Source organism: Nipponia nippon, unplaced genomic scaffold, assembly GCF_047370975.1.
Source record: "Nipponia nippon isolate SJK-2023a ecotype South Korea unplaced genomic scaffold, ASM4737097v1 scaffold_32, whole genome shotgun sequence".
Taxonomy (NCBI): Eukaryota; Metazoa; Chordata; class Aves; order Pelecaniformes; family Threskiornithidae; genus Nipponia; species Nipponia nippon.
Window position 1 is genome coordinate 3,594,850 of NW_028262350.1, and position 20,443 is coordinate 3,615,292.

Here is a 20,443-nt window from a genome sequence, read left to right on the forward strand (position 1 = left end):
TCTTGCACTTGCAACAGCGCTTTGACCTGACAAACTGCTTTTATAACTTAACTCCTATAGATACCTAACCATTCATACAAAACTGCTGAGGAATTTACTCTCCAGAAAACATCAAAGTTCCTGTATCAGTATTAGATGAGAAGAAAATAATAATATAATCAATTAAGTCCTTTAAAACAAATGAACAACAGCCTATAATCCCAAAGTCTCTTTTGATCATGTAAAGATTTGAAAGGTTTTTTTAAAGTATTACAAATGCTAAGCCACAAAACATTTACTGATCTTCCCAAATGTAACTTATCTCAATTACTGCAAATAAATGCTGAAGTAGCTATAAACACCAGTCGCCAAATACTAGATAAAATTATAAATAAAACCTGAAGTCTCTGACATCCTGTTACATGTAATTGTTTAGTTCGAAAAATAAAATCCTTCATGATTTTGCACTTCTCTTTCAAACAAATACTCTCTGAAAAAGCTTTCAAAATGTCTATCCCTCAACTACACATTCACACTGTGAGTTTATATCTCAACTTTATTATCAACATCTAAATTTAAGTGTTGGCTGCCTGGGGCAGGGATGGGGCTCTTCATCCATTCAGCACAACCACCATATTGCAAGCGCTTGATTAATCTCTATAAAGCAGAAAAAAATGCATCTTACATGCAGGTAGAAAGACAGATAAAGGGGTTTCAAATAGGTACTGATGAGAACACTAGACTCACGTAAAGGGTGTAAATTATCCATTACCATATAATATTAGATTCTTTTTATATAAGATTTTCCTACTCCACAGCCTTTTTAACCACACCAGTGTCCACAGTCCTGCGCCTATAATATGCATTTTGTTAATACACACCAGATACCTCAAGAGAAAGAGCGTCCAACTTCCACATGCGAACAATCAAGCCGCAGTCAATCAGCACGGTGGCAAATCAAGGTGCACCAGACCATCCTTCACAAATCAATGCTCGCACATTACATCTCCTTTATTCAGCGCACACACACATACCCCACCATCATTCTCTTGATTCACCGCGCATACACCGCTGTCAACAAAGCATGTGCCAGTTGCCATTCCCAGAACAATACAGCTCAGGTCACCCCCTGAAAAGATAAAAAATGCACATTCCTCACATCCTTTATGTCTACGGTACTTCCCTCACTTTGCCTTAAATCACTTCTACTGCACAAGATGCCACAACTCAGTTGTGATTAAAGATACTTACATAATACTACTAAGACCAAAGAGACGCGTTATCTTGAAGCATATCTTTTCATTCTAACAATACCTGTACCAAGACATCCAGAGGACCGAAAGTTGCACACAAGGCAGTCAGAAATCAAAACAAAACCCCAAACCCTGGGACGCACATACCACAACATCTGTCCCGAGAGCAAAGAGAAGGGGAAGACACCTAACCAAAAGGCTGACGAAGAGAGAAAACATCCGATTTTTTCCCTTCACGCACCGAGACCCAGACGCAGCTACCGGAGAAGGTAACATTTCATCTCCTCACCTACCCAGTGACAACTCCAGCCCCAGAAGCGAGTGCATTTAAGAGCCGCGCTCCCTCCTAACAATCGCGGACCCTGCACCGCCGTGGCTGCACAATTAGCAAGTGACAAGGAAGCAGGAGCGGGCTGCCGGTGGCCCCCACACCCCCATGCCACCACTCCGCGGGAGGGGGCTGCAAAGCACAGGGAGAGGGCGACGAGAGCTGTGGGAAGGCACAGTCCAGCAAGCCAAATGCAGCAAGATTTTTTTTTTTTTCCTCCCCCCCCCCCCGCTTGCTTCGTACAACTCACCTTCTCTCCCCTCCCCCAAGCAGGTGGCACAGCCCCCTCCCAGCGGGGCGCAGCAGCCGGGGCAGAGCCCCCGGCCCCCCGGCAGCATTCCTCCCCCGCCCGCTCCCCTCCTCCCGCGGGGGGCTCCCCGGGCTGCACCCCCTCCGCCCGCGGGGTGCCCTGCCCGCACCCGGCTCCCCCGGGGGGCTGCGGGCCGGGCACGGCGCCCCCCCCCCCGCCCCGCTCCCTTCCAGGCCGGGAGGCGGCTCTGCCCCGCTCCCTCCGTCACCCACCCCCGGGCCGGGCCTAGCGTTGCTCGGCGGCCGCCGCCAGGCCCGAGGAGAAGGGGGAAGGGGATCCCCAGCCGAGCGGGCGGCCCACACTCACCCAGGCCGATCCCCTCAGGGCCGCCCCCGCCGCCTTCCATGCCGGGCGGCGAGGGGAGGGGGGCACAGGCGAGGCGGCGGAGGGCGGGTGGAGGAGGCGAGGCGGGAGGGCGGAGGGCAGGGCGGCCGGGGCCCTCCCTCCCTCTCCCTCCGCTCGGCCCCCTCAGCCGCCGCCGCGGCGCTCGAGTAGCCGCTGCCTCGGGCTCGGGCTCGGGCTCGGGCCCAGGCCCCGCCGCCGCCGGCGGACGCGGCTCCCGCTCCCCTCACGGCCGCCGCCGCCGCAGCGCTACGTGGCCGCCGCAGCCGGTCTCGCGACTCCGCCGCGCGCACGCGCGCGCGCGCGCGCTTGCCGGTGCGGGCGCGCGCGCGTGCGCGTGTGCGCGAGCGGTGTGCGCGCGCGGGGCGTGGGGGGGGGGCGCGCGCGGGACAGCCATAGGCTGAGGGGAGCGGGGCGCGGGGCGCATGCGCCGTCGGGCGGGTGCCTCGCTCCCCCCCGCCCGGAGGTGAACACCGAGGGGCGGGGGGAGCGCGCGGCGCAGGTGAGGCGCGGTGCGCACGCGCGGGGGCCGCCGCCCCGCGGGGCTCAGGTGAGGCGGCGCGCGCGGGGCCCGGCGCGAAGGCGGGAAGAGGGCGCCGGCTCCCCTCGGCGGGGCCGACCGTTACTCCGCTGAGGTAATTAGAGAGGCCGCCCTAATTGCAGTCAGCTGAGCCGGGCAAGCTGTGGCGAGCGCTCCGCCGCGCTGCGGCTAACCCCGGCCCACGCCTTGCCTTGCTCCGCGGGCACCTCCGTTGCTCCAGTGAAGGCCGCTGGTCACAGCCCTACAGCCGGGGGAATAATGGCTGTAACGGGGGCCGGGTCGGCACCCCGCTCCTGACGGATAAACGGGGATAACGCTTCACACAGCGGCTGCCGTGAGGGAGCGGCTGCGGCCTCGGGATGGAGGTGCCTTGAAAGGGCCGTGTGTCACGTAGGGTGACAGAGCTGTCCCTCAGGAGCCAGGTAAGACCTTAAAAAAGGCCTCATCAGCGAGGCCCTGTCTGATTTACAGTAGCCAGAGGAGTCGGTCGCTTCTGTTATTATGCCAAACCCCAGCTCCCACTTGTTCAAACCTTCCTCTCCCCTTAAAATACTAATAACTACTTAACTCTGGCCTGTGGTTTCTTGATTACACCCACCTGCAGGGCCCAGGCCTGATGGATGAGGGAGATGTGACAAGAATTAAAAAAAAAAATATATATATTTTGCTGGTAGAGCTCCCTGTTGGTGGCAGGTATGGGGCTCATGAAAGGATGCGGGGAGGGTCGGGGCTGCTGCTTTCCAGGCTGGCACAGCATTTGGCAGCAGTACCACCTCTCCCAGGAAGCTGCGAAGCCTACTCCATAGCCCTGAAAACCACTGCTGAGCGCTGTGTAGGAGGGAAGAGCACTGCTGTGGTTTAGGTTTGGCGGCGGTAAAAGAATTAGCAAGAGTAGCAGAAACAGGAAAAGGGGGAAGGGCAGCAGCCCTTTTGGTAGGGTTAGCTGCTTCCCAGGGACTTCAGGAATCTCTTGTGCCATGTAGCTTTGACTCCTTGCCCACTTTCAGACTCGAGTTCCTGCTGTAGTCCCCTTTTTTAAATCCTTTAGTCTGCAATCCTTCTTTACCTGTGGTTCGTTTCCTCATCTGCTTTGTTTGCTGCAAATGCTCCCCCTAACAGTGTAAGGCACTTGATTTGAGGTTCTGCAAAAAATCTAGACACTTTCACCCCCCTGAAATGTAATGTTACATGCCAGTGTATTTGACCTGCTCTTGATTATTGAGCATACGACCCAGATTTGAGCTCCCTGTGCAGAGCAGGGATTGGGGCTTTCAGAGTCAAAGTTCACAATTAAATAAGAAGGGCGGCTAGGCTGGGGAAGCCCCATGGGGGGATCAGAACAATGTTGCTGGTTTTCTTCCTTGCCCCAGCAACCCCTGCTGTGAGCACATTTTGCTCTGACCAGCCCCGTGGGAGCTGTTACTAGCTGGCCCAGTGCAGAACAGGCTCCAGGCTGTTCTGATCTCTGCTGGGACTGGAGGGTGAAGGGGGATAGCCAGGGGAGACCCTGGGCTTTGAGAGCACCGGCACTGCTTCATCTCGGCCCAACACCCTTGTGCAATGCAGCTTCTTGAGAAAAATAGAGAGAGGATATGAGGGGATGTGGTGCTGCTCTTGGTTAACTGTGTGCGTGTGAAGGATGCCAGGTAGTAGAATTTCCTGCCTTGAAAAGGGCAGGAAGAAAAATGCTGGGGACCTCTTTCTTGGAAGGCGAATGAATGAGACAGCAGTGACAGAGCCACACTTCCAAATGTGGGATTTCAGCAGAGGGACAACTGAGGGACGTTGAAAAACAGTGGGCGCTTTTGTCCAAAGGACTACAGATGAGGAGTAAAGCCGTCAACTATTTCGGCACGCACACTACTGGTGTCCATCCATGGGACAAGAGTAGGCCAGGGCCTTGATCTCTGTCTCCAGCATACGAGGAGAGCGTTTGGTCTCCCAGGCTGTTTTGCTGTTCCCTTTTCTCTGATCCAGTCTGTGGTTTTCTAACCAGGCTTCCATACCCTAAGCCTGCAGCATGAAGTCCCCTCATGTTGAAATGGTTGCTGGAGGATTGCAGGGACCTTTCCTGACAAAGGTGCTCTGCATCCTCAGCAGATGATGTCAGTGAGGGTTATTTCACTCCCCGCAAATAAGAGCTATGCAGAGATTAAAAGGAAGTGTTAAGTCCCTCTTTCTCAGTGAACACCATGACTCTGCAGAGGGAGAATTTAAAAAAAAAAAAAAAAATCAGGGACCAAGTGCAAATATCCTTGGACTCTGAAAGGCTTCTGACATGATGAAAGCAAAGCGCTTGTCCTCATGGCCCTGCTTGTGTCCCATCACATCGGTGGTGACCTAGGGAAGAGACAGCTACAGAGGAGAGCGACTCTTCCTGGCCTCGCTCTGGTTCGGCTCCTGAATGCCTGGGGAACCTGCATGGTTTGGCTCCTGAATGCCTGGGGAACCCAGCAGTCGCACGATTTCTTCCCCGGGTGTTTAGCTAATGGAGGGTGACAGTTCCTCATGCTGCTCCCAGGGAGGGATCCAGCCGAGAGGCTGGCTGTGGCACTCAGCCCTGTTCCCACAAGGAACCCTGTTTCAGCTATTTACATCCCTCTCTTTGATCTAGCTTTTGACATGAAAAGACATGTCAGCCAGGTAAAGGGAAACAAACAAAAGGCAGCAACAGCCCCACATCTCTGCTTGCGCATGATCTGCTCCCTAGCGCACACCTGCCTCACAGCCACAGATCCTTATCAGCCCTCTGATTTCCTTGCTGTCATCTCTGCTTTCCCTTCACACTGGTGTGTAACTTCTAGGGGCAACTTGCTGCATCTTGTTCCCTGCTCAGTAAGGTGCTGTGGCTCCCTTGCCCCCTCTCTCTGGCATTTCCCTTCTCTCTAGAGTACAGCCAGCGTGGGAAGTGCCCTCGTGCCCCCATTGCATGCAGTGCCAGGGACAGGTGATACAGATCTTCATTTCCTCCCTAAACTGCTGCAGTGTTTCAGCAAGCAGCTGTCTGCAGCTCACTCCAGAAGTAGCAGCAATACAGCAGTAGGTGACATTGTCCCTCCCTGGAAACCAGATCTTTTTTCTGCTAAGCAGCTTAGGACCTTTCAGGGTAAAAAGTACCGTAAATAAAGTATGAGAATTTGCTGGGCCAGGGGCTGCAGACACAGAACAGTGTTACCCACCTCTGTTTCTTCTAGAGGACTAGATGTTCTAGACATGCTGAGAAAGCAAACTTAACAAGTAAGAGTATTGTTGAGATGCAGCTAGCTCTGTGGTGGGGATAACCACTAGCACCAGCTGCAGAATAGTGTGGGAAGGAGAAAATCAAACAGAGGTGAACTCCTACTTTTATCAGCAGTTAATTTTCCTGTGGTGTGGGCAGGCTTCTTGGTTTTGCAAAGCTGGGTGCTTCTGGGCAATCCCTGAGCTGCCTGCTCTGGTTATCTTGCATGGCTTTCAGGCAGCAAACCAGGGCTGAAATCCTCTAGTGAGGGATATGTCTGCCCAGTCTGGGGCCTGCAGACCCACGTGAGCTGCGCTGCTGTGAGATGGGGCCCAGTTTACAAGAGATCTTGGCTTTACCCAGGCAGCGATGGCTCTCTGCTTCATCCGGACTCCTGCTGTGATGATTTCTTGGGAAACTCAGCAGCCAGCGAACCAGCCCTTCTAGCCCTTGTTCTTTCCACAGCCAACAGGCAGAAGGGCTGCCTTCCTGCTGTCCTACTTGCCTCCTCCCATGGTGAGAGGTGACTCTTGGTGGCTTGTTGGTGCTGGTGACAGGGCTGGCACTAAGCAGGGCCAAGTGGAACAGCACTAGCCCTTCTCCGCATGCTTGATGTTTGGCTGAGGCTTCCACATCATAACAGTTCTGTTTTGGGAACAGCCTGAACTGGGCATGACTTGACCGAGTTCAGTTGCAATTGGAACTCTTTCTCCTTCCCCAAGGGAAAAAGGCCCTTGGAGGTAGGTGCTGCTCAAGGACCCTGCAAAGAACAGGCCCAGCCCCACTAGGAAAACAAGCCAAGGGTGAGAAGAGAAACCGAGGCATGGACAGGGCGCTGACACCTGGCTGCAACCCAACCAGTTGACTCTGATTAATGCTTTATCTTTTAGGTATCCTGCTATGTCCTGCAGGATCCTCTCAAGCAATGGGAAAGGAAGCAAAAGGAAAACAAAGGGTTTTTCCTGCTAGCTCTTGTCACAGGAAGCCCTGCGCTGTCTGAGGGAACCACCACCACTGAGTGCAGAGGTGCTGGGCTTTGAGACTATGCAGAGCAAAGTGGAAGTTCAAGCAGAGAAAATTCCTGTTCCCATTCTCCCTTCTCTGCTAGTTCAGTGTAAGGCCACAATTAAAGATTAACTGCCTCCAAATAGTGTAGCAGAGCTAACACCCACCAGCATCTCCTTATGCCTGAGATTAGACCTTCAGAGCAGCAGCGTACAGGCAGAGTTGACATGCAATAAACACCTGAGAAGCAGAACTCCAGACTGAGGTACCCACTGGTGGTACCAGTAGCTTTAACTCTGCCCTTCTGAGAAGACACACTCAGCTCTCCCTGACAAGTATTTTAATGCTGCAAGCACCTGGGTGCTGAGGGGCAGCTTTTCAGGGGCCCAGCTGGTTTCAGCATGGTTTTACAGGGCCTTGGGCATTAAGGGCTTGAACTCAGCCTGGGCAGGGCAGCAGTAACAGCCTTGTTTAACACTGAAAAGCCTGGCAGCTCCATATGTGGGTTGTTAACTTTCTTTGGGGTACTGGGGGCAGGGTGGTAACATGACTGTATTATCAGAACCATCAGCCTCTGCATAAAAATCATGCCACAAAAAAATAAAAAAGTTCATTTTGGGGAGCCTTGGTTTTGTGCTTGCCTTTTTTTTTTTCTTTTTTAAAAAGTAAAATACAGATTCTGGGATATGGCAGTTGGACAAGAGCAGGATGGGAGTGAAGGAAACTCACAGAATTGGGCTTGTACTCTTTGTTGTCTGTTCAGTCAGCTTTGGCGTTATGGTGTAATCTCCCCAGCAGACTGCCTGCATAAGGGGAGTTCCAAGATTTGTGCTGGGGTAAATGTTGAATGGAATCCTCACTGTAGCAGGCTGTTGGAGACATTTCTGTTCCCGCGTTAAAGAGCACCTCTGCTCAGATCAGCATCAACCCCTACCAAAGCAGTGCAAGTAGGGTCCGTGTACCTTGGCCGGTGAGGAACAAACTGGTTTAACTGGAGTCCTTTCCATTCACACCCAATCTTCCAGCCTATCTTTTTGTGTGGAAACTTCCCTCTGGGTTTGAAAAGCACCCATGAAAAGCTGTGCTTGGGAGGAAGATGCTGTAAGTGACAGAGGAAACATCTGTATTTACCAGCTTTGCAGAAGGGGCACTGCAAGGCTTACACCCGTGAAAGTCACGCTTGAGTTAGTGTCTCTGGGATAGACTCACCTTGTTCAGGCTTAACCCCTGCTTCCTTCCTGTCCTTGCCTCAGTTGAATATTTTTAACCTGCCGCTTCAGAGGCATCCTGCACGCACTCTTTCCTAGTCTCCTCTGCCCTTCCTGCCCCTACCAGCACGGGGGATGCGAACATGTCTTGCAACTGGCATCTTCCACTGACTTCCACCTTCTGCACTGCTGTCTTGCAGCTCAACTTGGGACACAACTTCCCATGCTCCTGCACAGCTTGGGCTTGCCAGAGATCAGGGATGACTCACTGCAGGCTTCTGACTTCGTCCAGATGAGCATCATGTGCAGATACAGTGTGGGGAACCCCAAATGCTGTTTTTACAGCAGCAGTTGAGCTCAGCCTCCTCTGGGAGCTTTCTCAGCCTCTCTAGTTCCTCTCCTTTCTGGGGATGTGCTCAGCAAGAACTGGATGCCTCCTCCGCCAGGTCCTTTCCCCATAGATTTGGTTTTTTTATTGCTTTTTATGGGTGGGGAAACTGAGCCCAGTACGGCTGTGGGTCAGCACGTAGTTAAGAGAAGCATCCACCGTATTTTTCTAAAGACATCAGATGCTTCACTTTCTCTGGAAGTTTGTTCTGCATCCCCTAGCTAGAGTACACTTTATGCCCCCCATCCCTTACCCTGATACCTCTCTACCCGTGACAGTGCTCTCCTGCACCATGTAGAAAACCAAAGCACAAAAGACAAGTCATTCCTACGTAAACCTGACCTACCTCTGAGAGTTACACTAGTGTAAGTCAGGACTTGCTGGACTGAAGTGAGCTCAGTTCTGCTGATGGAAAACAGGCATATGAGGAACGTCTCAGGCCCCACTGCTGGCTAGCGCCAGGCAAGGAATAATTAAACCACATTTGGCCTAAGAATTGTTCCCCATCTCCCAGCCGAGCTGAGCTCCAGCCTGGCTTAGGACATTATTTCCTACCCGCTTCCACAAGTGCTTTCTCCCCCCGCACACACCGCCACATCCTCTATGTTTCAGGACAGAAGCATTTTCTGCTAGATCCACTTGGATATAAACAGCACAAAGGAAGCAATAAGGAAACTCCTCCCTATCCCTTGCTCTAACCACTTCAGACATGCTGCCAGCTTGCTGCAGGGTACAAATTATCACAAACTCGGGGAGCTCCCTTACCTGGAGAGGCTTCAGCTCTGGTGCATCAGCGACTGTCAGGGAGCAGATGCCCATTTCAATGCAACAGCCATGCTGCAAATTACAACTGCTCCAGAGTGCCTGTCCATGTGGTAGCTTTTGGTCTCCTCTTCACAAGTCAGGTAGGCTGGTTATCTATTAAATAGGGAGAAAGCGCACACGAGAGAGAGGGTGAACACACAGAGGAAATCGGGCTGTTTCCTGTTTGTTTATCATGAACAAAAGCTTGTTTGGCTGGTCTGAATGTTGCTAGCAGGCTGGCCCAGCTGCTGCGGGTGGTGCAGAGCTGAGCTTTTCCACTAGCATAAAAGGAAGAAGTAAGACAAAGGCTCCCAGGAAGCAAAGAAAACCCCCAAACCTCGTTGGAGGTTTGCAGCCAAAGCAGAGTGGTGGGCAGGCAGATTGCACCTTGGCTTGTAGGGCTTTAATGCGTGAAGGTGGCAACCAGCTGCTGCTCTTTGGTCTCAAGTGGGAGATGCATTCTGGTGGCAGAGGGGGCTGCAGTCCCCCTCATACAGGGCCCTTTAGTGGCCCCAGCAGGTGTTATGTTGCCCATTACCAGCAGACTTTGCCCAAAACCTGGTCGCTGTAGTTTAGTTTTTGGGCTGTGTTCAGAGAAATATAAGTGATGAGTCTGTGCTGCCATTGCTCTAACTGCTCTGGGGCCACAAAACCATGGGGCTTCAGATTAAAAACCTGCCAAGCTTTTAGCAACACTGGGCCTTCCAGTATGAATTCATCATGCTAACGGTCTGGACCCAAAGACTCAATGCTGTTTTCTAATCTCAAGCTAAACCAGCTTGCACCTCTGAAGTCATGCCTAGACATTTCTCTTGTTCCTGTCCTAGTAATAAACTAGGAAGGGCCTTTGGTGGGTGGGAAAGGGATAGGAGGAATGCTCAAAGGGCTGCAAGGAGACAGCCTGCAAAGCCAAGCCACCCTGGGACCAGGGTTAGAAAGGGAGAGAGGCATTTTCCCCTTTCAGTGTGCTACCTTCAGCGAGAGGGGCTAAAACCTGGAGCTGGAGATGCTCAGCAGAGTGAAGTGGGCGTCAGAAGTTTACCAGGACAGCCTGGCAGAGGGACTAAACCTGCCTGCCTGAGAGATACTGCCCAGCAGACAGCTCTCCTGCCAGCTTGTGCTTTTTCTTCCTCGCCCGGAGCCTGGGCTATTGTGCTTGCCCTTGTCCCCATCCACTCCCTGCGTCCGCTGCCCAGGGCAGGGCGACCTGCCGGCTCACCCGTCCCCAGGGGAGGCTGAGGGACAGACACCCTTCGGTCCCCGCCGGCCTCGCCGTGCAGAGCAGAATTGCTGCTGCCATCTGGTGGGGGAGCAGCCTGGCTGCCGGCCTCCGCCGCCCCTCCGTGGGTACTCATCGTGCCTCGGGAAAAGGCGGCCTCTTCCCAAGCATCCTTCCTGGCATGTCACGGTGAGCAGCGAAGCTACAGCCTCCATCGCTCACCCACAGAACACCCCCGGGCCCGAGGCTTTGGTGCTAAATGTAACAATTTGTTGGAAAATGGAAAGATCCAGGAGTATCTGGTGTGATGCTGGTGTGAGTCAGCTCTGGGGGGGGGGGGAGAGCCTGACAGAAGGGCATTTATTTCTGACTAGCAAACACCCAGGCAGAGGTCTGGGGCAGAGCCTTTCTCTGAGTAAATTTTTGGGCCGTTTTAGCTGGGTTGCTTAAGGAAGCGCGTGCTTTCTCCAGCCCGGTAACACATCCAGCCTTGCTAGGGAAGCACTGGCTTTATGCAATCATGCTGTCTTTCCAGAGAAAACCAGTTTCAAACTAATTTGATGGGGGATTAAAAGTTGTCAAATATACTAAATTCAAATTGTTTTCTGAAAATAGGTGGCAAAAATGAAGAAAAACTGACCACAGAAGGCATTCACCTCCCCAAAGCAAAAGTTTTAGCATGGCTGCAATCCCTAATAAGCCGCAGAAAGCCCACACAGCAGAGAACTGGTATAACTAACTGCCCAATCCAGGAAATTCTTCAATCAATCAGATGTGTGCCATTCATTTCAGACAGTGGGAATCCAGGCGTGACAGCCAGACCACGGGCTTTTCTGTTCACAGAAACAAACCTGAGGTTTCTTTACCTCCCTTCGAGTGGCATCATCCTGCTGCCTCCCACCCGTGGTCACGGCTTACCTTGGCCTGAAGCGTCTTACCCAAAAGCTGTGGCACACGGTGGTCGTGGAGTGCTGTGGCACAGAGAGCGGTCACTCCTCCAGGCATGGTCACAGGACAGCCCCTCTCTTGCTCTCTATAAGGGTGAGGTGAAGGGAGAAGATCTGCTGTTTCTGGAGCATCTCCAGCACCTTTGGATGCATGAAAGCTGCAAAGAGCAGACAGCCCTCGCAAGAGCTCTGCCCTGCAGCTGGGCACCAGCCCCGCGTAGGCCAGCAGAGCAGTAGGTGACAGTCACAGGACGCCAGGCTGATGGAGTGGTTTACGCAGGCTCTCTGGGAGGGCAGACCAGGACCTGCACCACAGAACTCCTCTCCCTGCCCTCCGTACAAAGCTGCGTATCTTGACCCTCTCTCATTTCTCCACCCCAGGTTGCGCTCTGCTTTCATGAGCAAGTTTTTGTTACTGGATTATTAAAAGCAACAAAGTTAGAAATCCCGGAGAGGGTGGGGACGCCTTGTTTGTTCGAGCAGCGAGGGCAGCCTGCCTTCATGTTACCCAAGCCCAAAGCTCTCTCTGTTGCCCTGACAAGTAGAGCACTGAGAGCGAGTGCTCACACCCCACTAACACCTCCCGAACGCTGCGAGGGAAGGGCCAGCGTCCTGGGGAGCAGAATTCAGCCTTCGACTCTCTTCAGTCCAGCCTTGGCCAGGAATGCCAGGCAGGCCAGTCCTTGGCTATGCAATCTCAACTTTTTGTTTTGTTTTGATGTCATGGAGTCTACCAGCACCTGAGAAGTTTGGCAGAGGATGCCAGGCAGCGCTTGCTCGCTGCTGCGCAGCTCGGAGCAGCCTCCATCCAGCAGCCAGAGGGCTGTTTCCTCACCCAGTATCCCTGTGCAGCCCACATAAAACCTCGTCCTGATTTTAGGGTCACCGTTCCCATCTCGAGATAGCTCGACAGTCCACGTGGTCTACAAGGCCGAAGGGCAGCTGTAAACACAATATAAACAAGGGGTTCAGCTAGCACACACCGAGACAGCTACAGGTTCAAGAGCAGCTTTGAAGCTGATGAGTTCATGGCAGCTTTAGGCATTAAGTGAGGCAGAGCGAGGCTGAAGGAGCAGTTAACAGCCAGGGAACATTTGTGAAAAGAATTACACCCAAAACCAAAGGAAATGGTGATTAATCAGACCCAGGGGCCACCGCTGGAGCCTCAGACACCTCCTCCAGAGAGGCTAACAGCAAAAGCAGCAGGAAACACTCCACACTCCACTGAAAATGCAGAACTGGAGGGAGAGGTAATGCAGAGCCACAGAAGCTGAGAAGGGATTTCAGGCACGCTGTTTTGAGCCCAACACCTGGTGCATGAAACTAATGGGGAGAAACGCAGGAAACACTAAGGGGGCTTTAAAAGGAGCCTTGGGAGAAAAGTGGAAGCTTCCTTACAAGTGTCTGAAGCGGTAAACCAGAAGAATAAAGAGCAAGAGCACTGGAGGAGGAAGAGGTCTGGAAGTTATTTGGGAGTTATGGACCTGACTGCTCAGCTGCTTAAAATATTTTGCAAGCTCAGGCACCTCATCACTGCAAGAGCAGACTCTGCCCAGCAGAAAAAGCAGGCAAGTCTTTCCATTTCGCCAGAGGCGAGGGCAACAACCCAAAGTGGCTGTCCGATGATGAAATGAGCCCACCATTCACAGCAGCTTTCCCGAGGGCTCAACATCCTCAGGGTAGCGATGACACCCACCTAAGACTGCGTTGCTCAGGGATAAAAGACATGGTACGAGCACCATTTGCACGATGGGGGTAACGCCAGGCTAGTACTGTGCCTTCTGACAGCCACCTACAGGTTTGAAGTTCACTGCAGGCTGTATCTGGTACAATACACCCCCGTTTTCTTTCCAACAGCACGGTGTTGCATCAAAAGAGCACCCCAGAAAATGTATGTACGTGCAGTAAACGACAGCTTGAACTGTGCACAGAAAGCAATTAAAAGCCCTCACAATAACCTCAAGATAGTCTCAGCCTTACCTTGTTGCAGGAATTCAGCCTAAGAATCATATTTCAAGTTTTTAAGTTATCAGGAGCAAGACCTATTTGCCTGTGCTAAGTGACTTTTATCCAAATAATCTAGCACAAGGTGTCTTGCTCCACTGACCCAACCTTCATTCTTCTGAGATACAAAAAAAAACCAAACCCCACACTACTACACTTGGGACTGTGACATTTATTGAAGGCTGGTTATACAATCTCACCCATCACATCCTCCTCACAATTCAGGTTCCCTAAATAAAAAGAGCGTTGATGTAACAGAGAATTCTGCCCACCTCCGACTGCCTGAGCCACGGAGCATCGAGTCACCCCCTCCTTGTCCCAGGTGCCGTCTGGAATAGGCCAACTGCCACTTTTCCTGACCTTGGTGAAAGAACCGACGCTGCACAACAGGGCAAGCGGCAGCAAACAGATCAGCGTGTGGCAGTGGGGGAAGAAGTGGAGACGTCTCATTTTCGGCATGTAGATGAGAAGTATTTCCTGCAGAGGAAGTATCTTCTCCTCCATGCCTGAAATCCATCTACTGCTTAAGGTAAATCTCTGCTATTCTCGCCCCCAGCCACAATCCACTCGATCTGTGCCTCCAGCTATCAGTGCTACGGTTCACACAGGCACAGCAGAGCCACTGTCGTAACAGCTGAGATGTCCTCTTTCTCTCAGCTGACACCTGAAAAAAGGCTGGCTTGACTGAAGAGCGAGCCCTGAGCGTCCCTGTTCTGTAGTCCAGGACCTGCAGGTCTGTAATGACCCTGGCTCAGCCAGCCTAAAGGCACTGCAGCATCGCTGTGAAACCGGATCGATAACAGCACTCTTGTGGCCAGGGAGTCACCTGGGCTACCTGTTTGTCCCAGGAGCGAGCAGATGAAAACTCTGCTCCTGTTGCTCAAACTGCCTGGACAAGGGCAATTCTCAAACCTAGCTTAATGGTCAGCGGAGCCACCGCTCTGACCGTGCATGGGAGGAATGCAGGTTTGTTGTCAAGAGCGTTCAGTTTTATTTGATTAAGAATTCAAAATGGGTTGAATTTTAATTTCCTCTGCTTTTACCGATGAGGAAATTGCAAAGATTCTTTTGGAAAGGGCTGATCTGGTAGGTAGAGGTGACAAGGCTAGCTATGGCTGCAGAGCCTGGTTCACTGCGGCAGCTGGAGGAGCACAGACTGTCCAGAGGGCAGATAGGTGATGTTGCGGGACCGTGAGAGCTGGTACGCGATGTCTTCAGCTGCCTCCAACTTGCGCAGCTCAATCAAGCCATCACCTGCAGTGGCCAGCGAGTTGGCAATCAGCTCAGCTGCTTTCGAGTCTCCCTCAGCAGAGATGACAGCTGCTTTCTTCTGCTGTTCAGCCTGAAAGCAAACAGATGAGAAGGGGAATAACCAACAGAGAAAACAAGAGCAAAAGAGAAGGAAGATGCTATTGTCACATTTAAAATATAAATTCCCACTTCACCACTCTACCGTTCTTTTCCCCGGTAGGAGAGCTAAGATAGAAGGTAATTTTATTTTAAAGCTGCATTCTGTTAGACTTTTTTCTGCCTACTGTGGAAAAAAGGTTGAAAAAGCATCTTGAAATTGCCTTATCAGTCTTAACCTCATGAAACATTAACCCACCTAAGGGCACTCGTGGTGGAAAACTGTTTATGAAAGATTCGAGAACTTCAGTGGAGTTAAAACCAGGTCAGATAAACACTTCTACTGTTTATCATCCTGGCTGATTACATAGATGCATCTTACTTCATCCACTGGATTAACTTTGGGTGTAGTTGCAGCTTCTTGCAACCTCAACAGGCATGTGTTCTCAGCTGTACCGGGGTACTTCAACGGAAATTGTTTCTGTGGACGCTCACTGAGATCCTGGGTTGATCTGAGATCCTGTGGTCTTGCATGTAGTCAGTAACACTCTGAGGACACAGGCCCCCATGCCCGCGATACCAAACACCATGGAAAGCTTTGACCGCCCTCTCAAAATTGACAACGAGCAGGATCACTTGGGTTGCAAATCTCAACCTCGAACCCCATTTCTAACTGACACTTCCTCCTGAGTGCCGTTTCCCTCCTCCTCCATACAGACATTTCTCTTCAGCACTCCAATAGGACTGTGACACAGTATTAAAAGAAAAAAAAGACCCACAAAACCAACCTTAGGCTTTATCTATCCAACAATCATATGCCAGAGCTAAGAACCACGTCAGCATTATGACCCTAAGTGACTGCATCATTCAACCTGCCCAGGCTCCTGGGCACGTGAGAGCAATGTTCACTGCAAGCTGGAGTGGGAAGGAGACACCAGCAACCATTTCCAAGTTTCTCTGAAGGACAAGGTACCTTTTCCACAATGAATCTGGCTCTCTCTGCTTCTTGCTGGGCCACTTGCTTCATTTCCACCGCCTCCGTGAACTCCTTGCCGAAGGTCAGATGGGTCTGCAGGGCAGAAAGCAAGCAAAGTCCACAACGCTTGACAGTTTACAGCAGCACTGCTGTGACCCACGCAGCTCCCAGGGGGATGCAGCCTGCCTGTATCAGTGAAACTGGAATGGAGATGGAAAGCCAGTATCCCTAAAAGGACAGAAACTGGGACAACTGGGCCTCCCCATCCAGTTTTGAAGTCTCAAGGGAGACAACCACAAGTGCAACTCCAGTCCAGACCAGTAACACCAATACCTTCAGAGACACACCACGCTCCCCTGCCACCACCGCTTGCCCAAGCACCCGGCAGAGGCAGCCCGCTTGCCCGGCGCTCCCCTCCCCAAGCAGGGAAGGCCGCTGTCTGCCAAGCCACCCCACACCTCTCGTGCTCCGTTATGCACTGGGGTGCTCAGCTGGGGCTGTTGGGCAGCTGCAGGCTCCTGGGACGGGACGGGGGAAGGTGACTTTCCTTCAGTAGTGCGCTCAGTGGAAAGCGCCAGAAACAAAGCGTCAAAACCTCATGTTTTGCAGAAACAAAGTCACCTTCCTGCAAGGACTTCCTGTATGTTCAAAGCCAAATGAAAGAGCTCGTTTCCCTTTCCTCTAAGCACACTTTTGAGGGAAGTCCCAAAAGAGAGAGGGAGAGGTGCACGTACAAGCCAGATCACAACAGATTTAATTTACAAAGCTTATAGGGAGGTAGGAGGGAAGAGCTCCCTCCTTGAATAATCGTGGAAGACTACACAGCCACAAAAATAACTAATACTTCATAGAAAAAAAAGATGCTACGAAAAGCGTACATTTGCACTACCTCCTCATGCCTAGCACTTTCTCCCTGCGTCTCAGGGTGCTTGTGGAACAGCTGCCTCCTCTAAGCAATGTGCAGCCTGATCCATCACCCACAGAAGCGTTTGCTCTTCATTTTAACTATAAAAGCCCTGCGACGGTGACGTCTGTCAATAAGCCAGCGCAGCGGAGCCTTCAAGGGCTTGCTCAAGGTCACCGAAGGCCAGTGACAAAACCAGAGGTACTGCCTGGAGCGGTAACCACTGCATACCACACAGCTGCAAACAGATACACACAGTCCACACATCTAAACTCCCAGCCCACCCTTCTCTGGCCATCCGCTGATTCTCTTCTCCACTGCTCTTCTTTGGGCACAGTCCAAAGAGAAAAACTGAAAAAGGGAGAACTCTTACCAAGGACACATCATCCAGAATGAGCCCGAAGGTTGCTGCTCTCTCCGTGAGGTCCTCGCTCACTTGCCTTGAGACCAGCTCTCTCTGAGTGATCAATTCTCCAGCATCAAAGCGAGCCTGAAATCAGGATGGACAACGGTGAGAAGAAAGCGCCAAGAAGCGATAGATTCTGCATGCCCTGCCCGTCTCTGCACCCACGAGCCCCAGAGTTAATCCAATTCTCCCAAAGCTAGCAAACACCGAGCTGCCCAGGCGTTCGAAGTAAAAGAAATGACTGGGAATTTAAGCGTAAGCTGGAGGGGAGGTTGTCCGGTTGAGTACTTAACGTAAAACCTGGACTAAGGCTGGTTAGCAATTATTTGGCAGTCCCCTGGCGGTGCTTTCAACACCAGAGATCTTCAGTAAGCTGAAATCTAAGAATACAAGAGAAGTGAAAATCCCAGTCTCCTGACTGCGGCTCCCAGCCTGAAGAGCAGAGCTACCAGCTGGGAGCAGGTAACGAAGAAACCTCTTTCCATCCAGGGGCCACCCAACGCGAATCAAGCCAGGCCAAGCAGAAGGACCGAGGCACAAACAATTAGTGCAGCTACAATTAGCTTTTCCGCGTGGCCCATGAGAGCCTGGGGGGTTGAAAGAGAAGCTTTATTCTGGAGCACGACGCATTCTGCCCTCCGGCAGGTCCCTCACTGCTAAAAAGAGGAAAGAAAAGATGACCAGCGGAGCCCAGCAGCTCTCCCACCGTCCTTACCACAACAGACTTGAGGATTTCGGTTGTGATCGAGGGCAGGACACGCTCATCGTAGTCCCCTCCAATACTGGTGAAAATCCGCGGTAACTGGGCAGTCACTGGTCTAAACAGGATACGCAACGTGATGTTCACGTTCTGTAGATCTGTAGGAAGAGAGTCACGAGTTTAGTGGCAAACCACGGGGACAGGAGATATCCTGAAGTTGTCCTCCCCGGGGTAACTAAATGAGAAAGAATAAACATTCAGACTTCTTTTTGCCAGCAAAGATGAGTTATTTTTACTGCCCCTTTCACCTTGGGATCCAGATCCTCCTTACAGGTAAGATTTAAGCTTCGGTTTGTTTGCGACGCAGGGAATTACTTGCCCTACTGTAAAGACAGAGACTTTATGTTTAAAGGGACGGCTACAGGACCGAAGGAAGGGTCCCTTAACCTGTTCCGGGACGAAAAAGACAGCTCAAACCATTCCTGACTCTGTGCCAGACTGGACTCGGCTCATGCGGGATCTCCATGTCCAGAAGAGGAAACTCCCACCCAAATACTCCTTTTGTGGACGTTAAAGATCATAAAAGTCTTGACTGTGGTAAAGCTTTTTCTCCCAGCGGCGGAGGGAGCAGACCAGCACGCGCCCCAGCACATCAGCACCTGGCTCTCTTCCAGCTGCCGCGTCCAAACGCTCACCTTTGCTGCCTGTGATCACAGGAATGTTACGGGGGCGAGAGCGGCAGTCAAAAATGATGGGTTTCTGTACCCAGGGGATGAGGAAGTGGGTGCCTTCTCCTACCACTGTGTCCTGCACTCCGCGGAATCGGTCAAAGATGACGGCTCTGTGGCCCGCATCAACTAGAGAAGAAAACAGCACGTCAAGCGCGGTTTTGCTATTGCCACCCGTCGTACCCGCACACCCCCACAACCTTCCCCGTGGAAACGGTCTGTCGGGGGTAGTTAAAGCCTTTTGCTACAGGAGACCAGAGAAGTTAATTAGATCATCGGGAGCAACAAGGCAAAGAGAAGACGCAGCCGTGACTCCTGGCCCCCCACTCTGCTCACAAGGGCAGCAGCTAAGGACGACTTTCGAGAGGCAGGACCTTGCAGTCCTCTCCTGCAACGTGTGAGGTATAAAACAGCCCAGCAGGGCTTCACGTCTTATTTTCCCCTGATGCCGTTAGCAATAAAAGCACAGAGCAGCCAAGGTACTGACCAAAAAAAAAAAAAAAGATATAAAGTGAACTGGAAGCGCTCAGCTTCTCCCACTCACCATTGTAAAGAGCAGAATTGACAACGCCACCAGCGACAGCCAGCCCCAGGCCGAGCTTCCCCAGGCTTTCAAACACCTTCGCGGCCATTTCACACGTCCAGTTCCAGCCCCTTTAAAAAATCCCTCCTGCAAAAAACACCAGCTTGCTCAAACCGTGCGAAGCCAGAAGGCCAGCGGCCCTGCGAGCGGGTGCCCGGGGAGCCGGGGATTAACCCCCCTCCAGAAGACCCAGCCGGCCGCTCCGCAGCCACCGAGGCCCCGCGGGCCTCCCCTCCCCGGGCTCGGAGCCCGGGGCCCCGCAGCACCCCCACCCCAGCAGGTCCCGGCCGCCTCCCCCGGATCACGGCTGCCCCCCAGCCCCCCTGCACCGCCCCGGCTCCCCGCTGCAGGCCCTCCGTACCCCGAGCCCGGCCCAGCCGCCTCCCGCAGCCCGCATCCCCTCCGCCGGGCCTCCCTCTCCCCGCTCCCTCCTAGGCCTCTCGCCCCCAGGACAGGCGTCCCGGGAGCCAAGGCCCCGCTCGCAGGCCCCGGCCCCGGCCCCGGCCCCGGCCCCGGCCCCGGCCCCGGCCCCGGCTCCGGCTCCGGCTCCGGCCCCGGCCCCGGCCCCGGAACCCACCGCGCCCTCCCGCCCCGCTCTCCTCCCGCAGCGCCCCTGACCTCCACATGAATCCGCGGCCACCCGCCCCAGCGCGCCTGCGCGCCTCGCCAAGACGCCCGTTCCTCATTGGCCCGCGCCTCTCCGCTGCATTCTGGGACGTGTAGTTCTGCTTGTCTTTTCTCGCTGCCGGGCGCCTCACGACTCCCGGCGAGCCCCGCGGCGGCCCGCTCGCTGAGCAAGGCCGCTTTCCATTGGCTGCTGCTTCCAGCTGCCCGCAGGGCCTCTTGGGAGTTGTAGTCCCGGCGGGGGGAAGCCACGTGGGGGCTGCGGCGGGGCTCGCCCGCTCCTCGCTTGTCACGGGAGAAAACGGGCCTGGAACGGGCCTTTCCCTGTCCCGCCCGGGCAGAGGGACGGCGGGTCCTGGGCAGGGCGTGGGGACGGCGGCGGATAAATGGTTTTTGGAGAAGCGGTGGCAATGCCAAGGAGGGACCCACATTCCCCGCCTGCCTACGACACCGCCCCCGGCCCAGGCAGACACCCGCCGTGCGCTTTGTCCCCCTTGGCGTGGGAAACCAGAGAGCCCCCGGCGCAGCCCGGCCCGCCGCGGGGGCTGGCGGAGGACAAAGGCCCCTTATTCCCTGGCCGTGAGCCGCCCCTTCGGCCCGACAACCCCACAAGCAGGAGGGCCGATG

General features: G+C 53.4%; 2 protein-coding genes and 1 long non-coding RNA gene across 6 annotated transcripts in view; 1 reads left to right on the plus strand and 2 right to left on the minus strand.

Annotated features, from left to right (window-relative positions):
* Positions 1–9,478, minus strand: part of ZNF652 (zinc finger protein 652) — a 38,314-nt gene extending 28,836 nt beyond the window's left edge. For 2 of the 4 annotated variants that reach the window (XR_015707408.1, XM_087769809.1), the window contains exon 1: positions 9,340–9,478. The gene's annotated coding sequence lies outside the window, so the exon portion shown is untranslated. Of the gene's footprint in view, positions 1–1,013; positions 1,094–2,176; positions 2,496–9,339 lie in introns of those variants that run through there. The other 2 variants (XM_087769810.1, XM_087769811.1) reach the window with 2 other exon arrangements.
* LOC148054281 (uncharacterized) lies at positions 2,773–11,993 on the plus strand. The gene is made up of 2 exons (XR_015707410.1): positions 2,773–3,175; positions 11,213–11,993. It is a non-coding gene; the product is annotated as an uncharacterized LOC148054281 (long non-coding RNA).
* A 1,707-nt stretch (positions 11,994–13,700) lies between these two features.
* Positions 13,701–19,941, minus strand: PHB1 (prohibitin 1). The gene is made up of 7 exons (XM_009464603.2): positions 19,811–19,941; positions 19,154–19,279; positions 18,577–18,738; positions 17,897–18,039; positions 17,149–17,265; positions 15,869–15,964; positions 13,701–14,890 (listed from the first exon to the last, which is right to left on the minus strand). The coding sequence occupies exons 2-7, from the start codon at positions 19,239–19,241 to the stop codon at positions 14,678–14,680; spliced, it is 819 nt and encodes a 272-aa protein (XP_009462878.1). The 5' UTR covers positions 19,242–19,279; positions 19,811–19,941; the 3' UTR covers positions 13,701–14,677.
* Between the last annotated feature and the right edge of the window lie 502 nt (positions 19,942–20,443).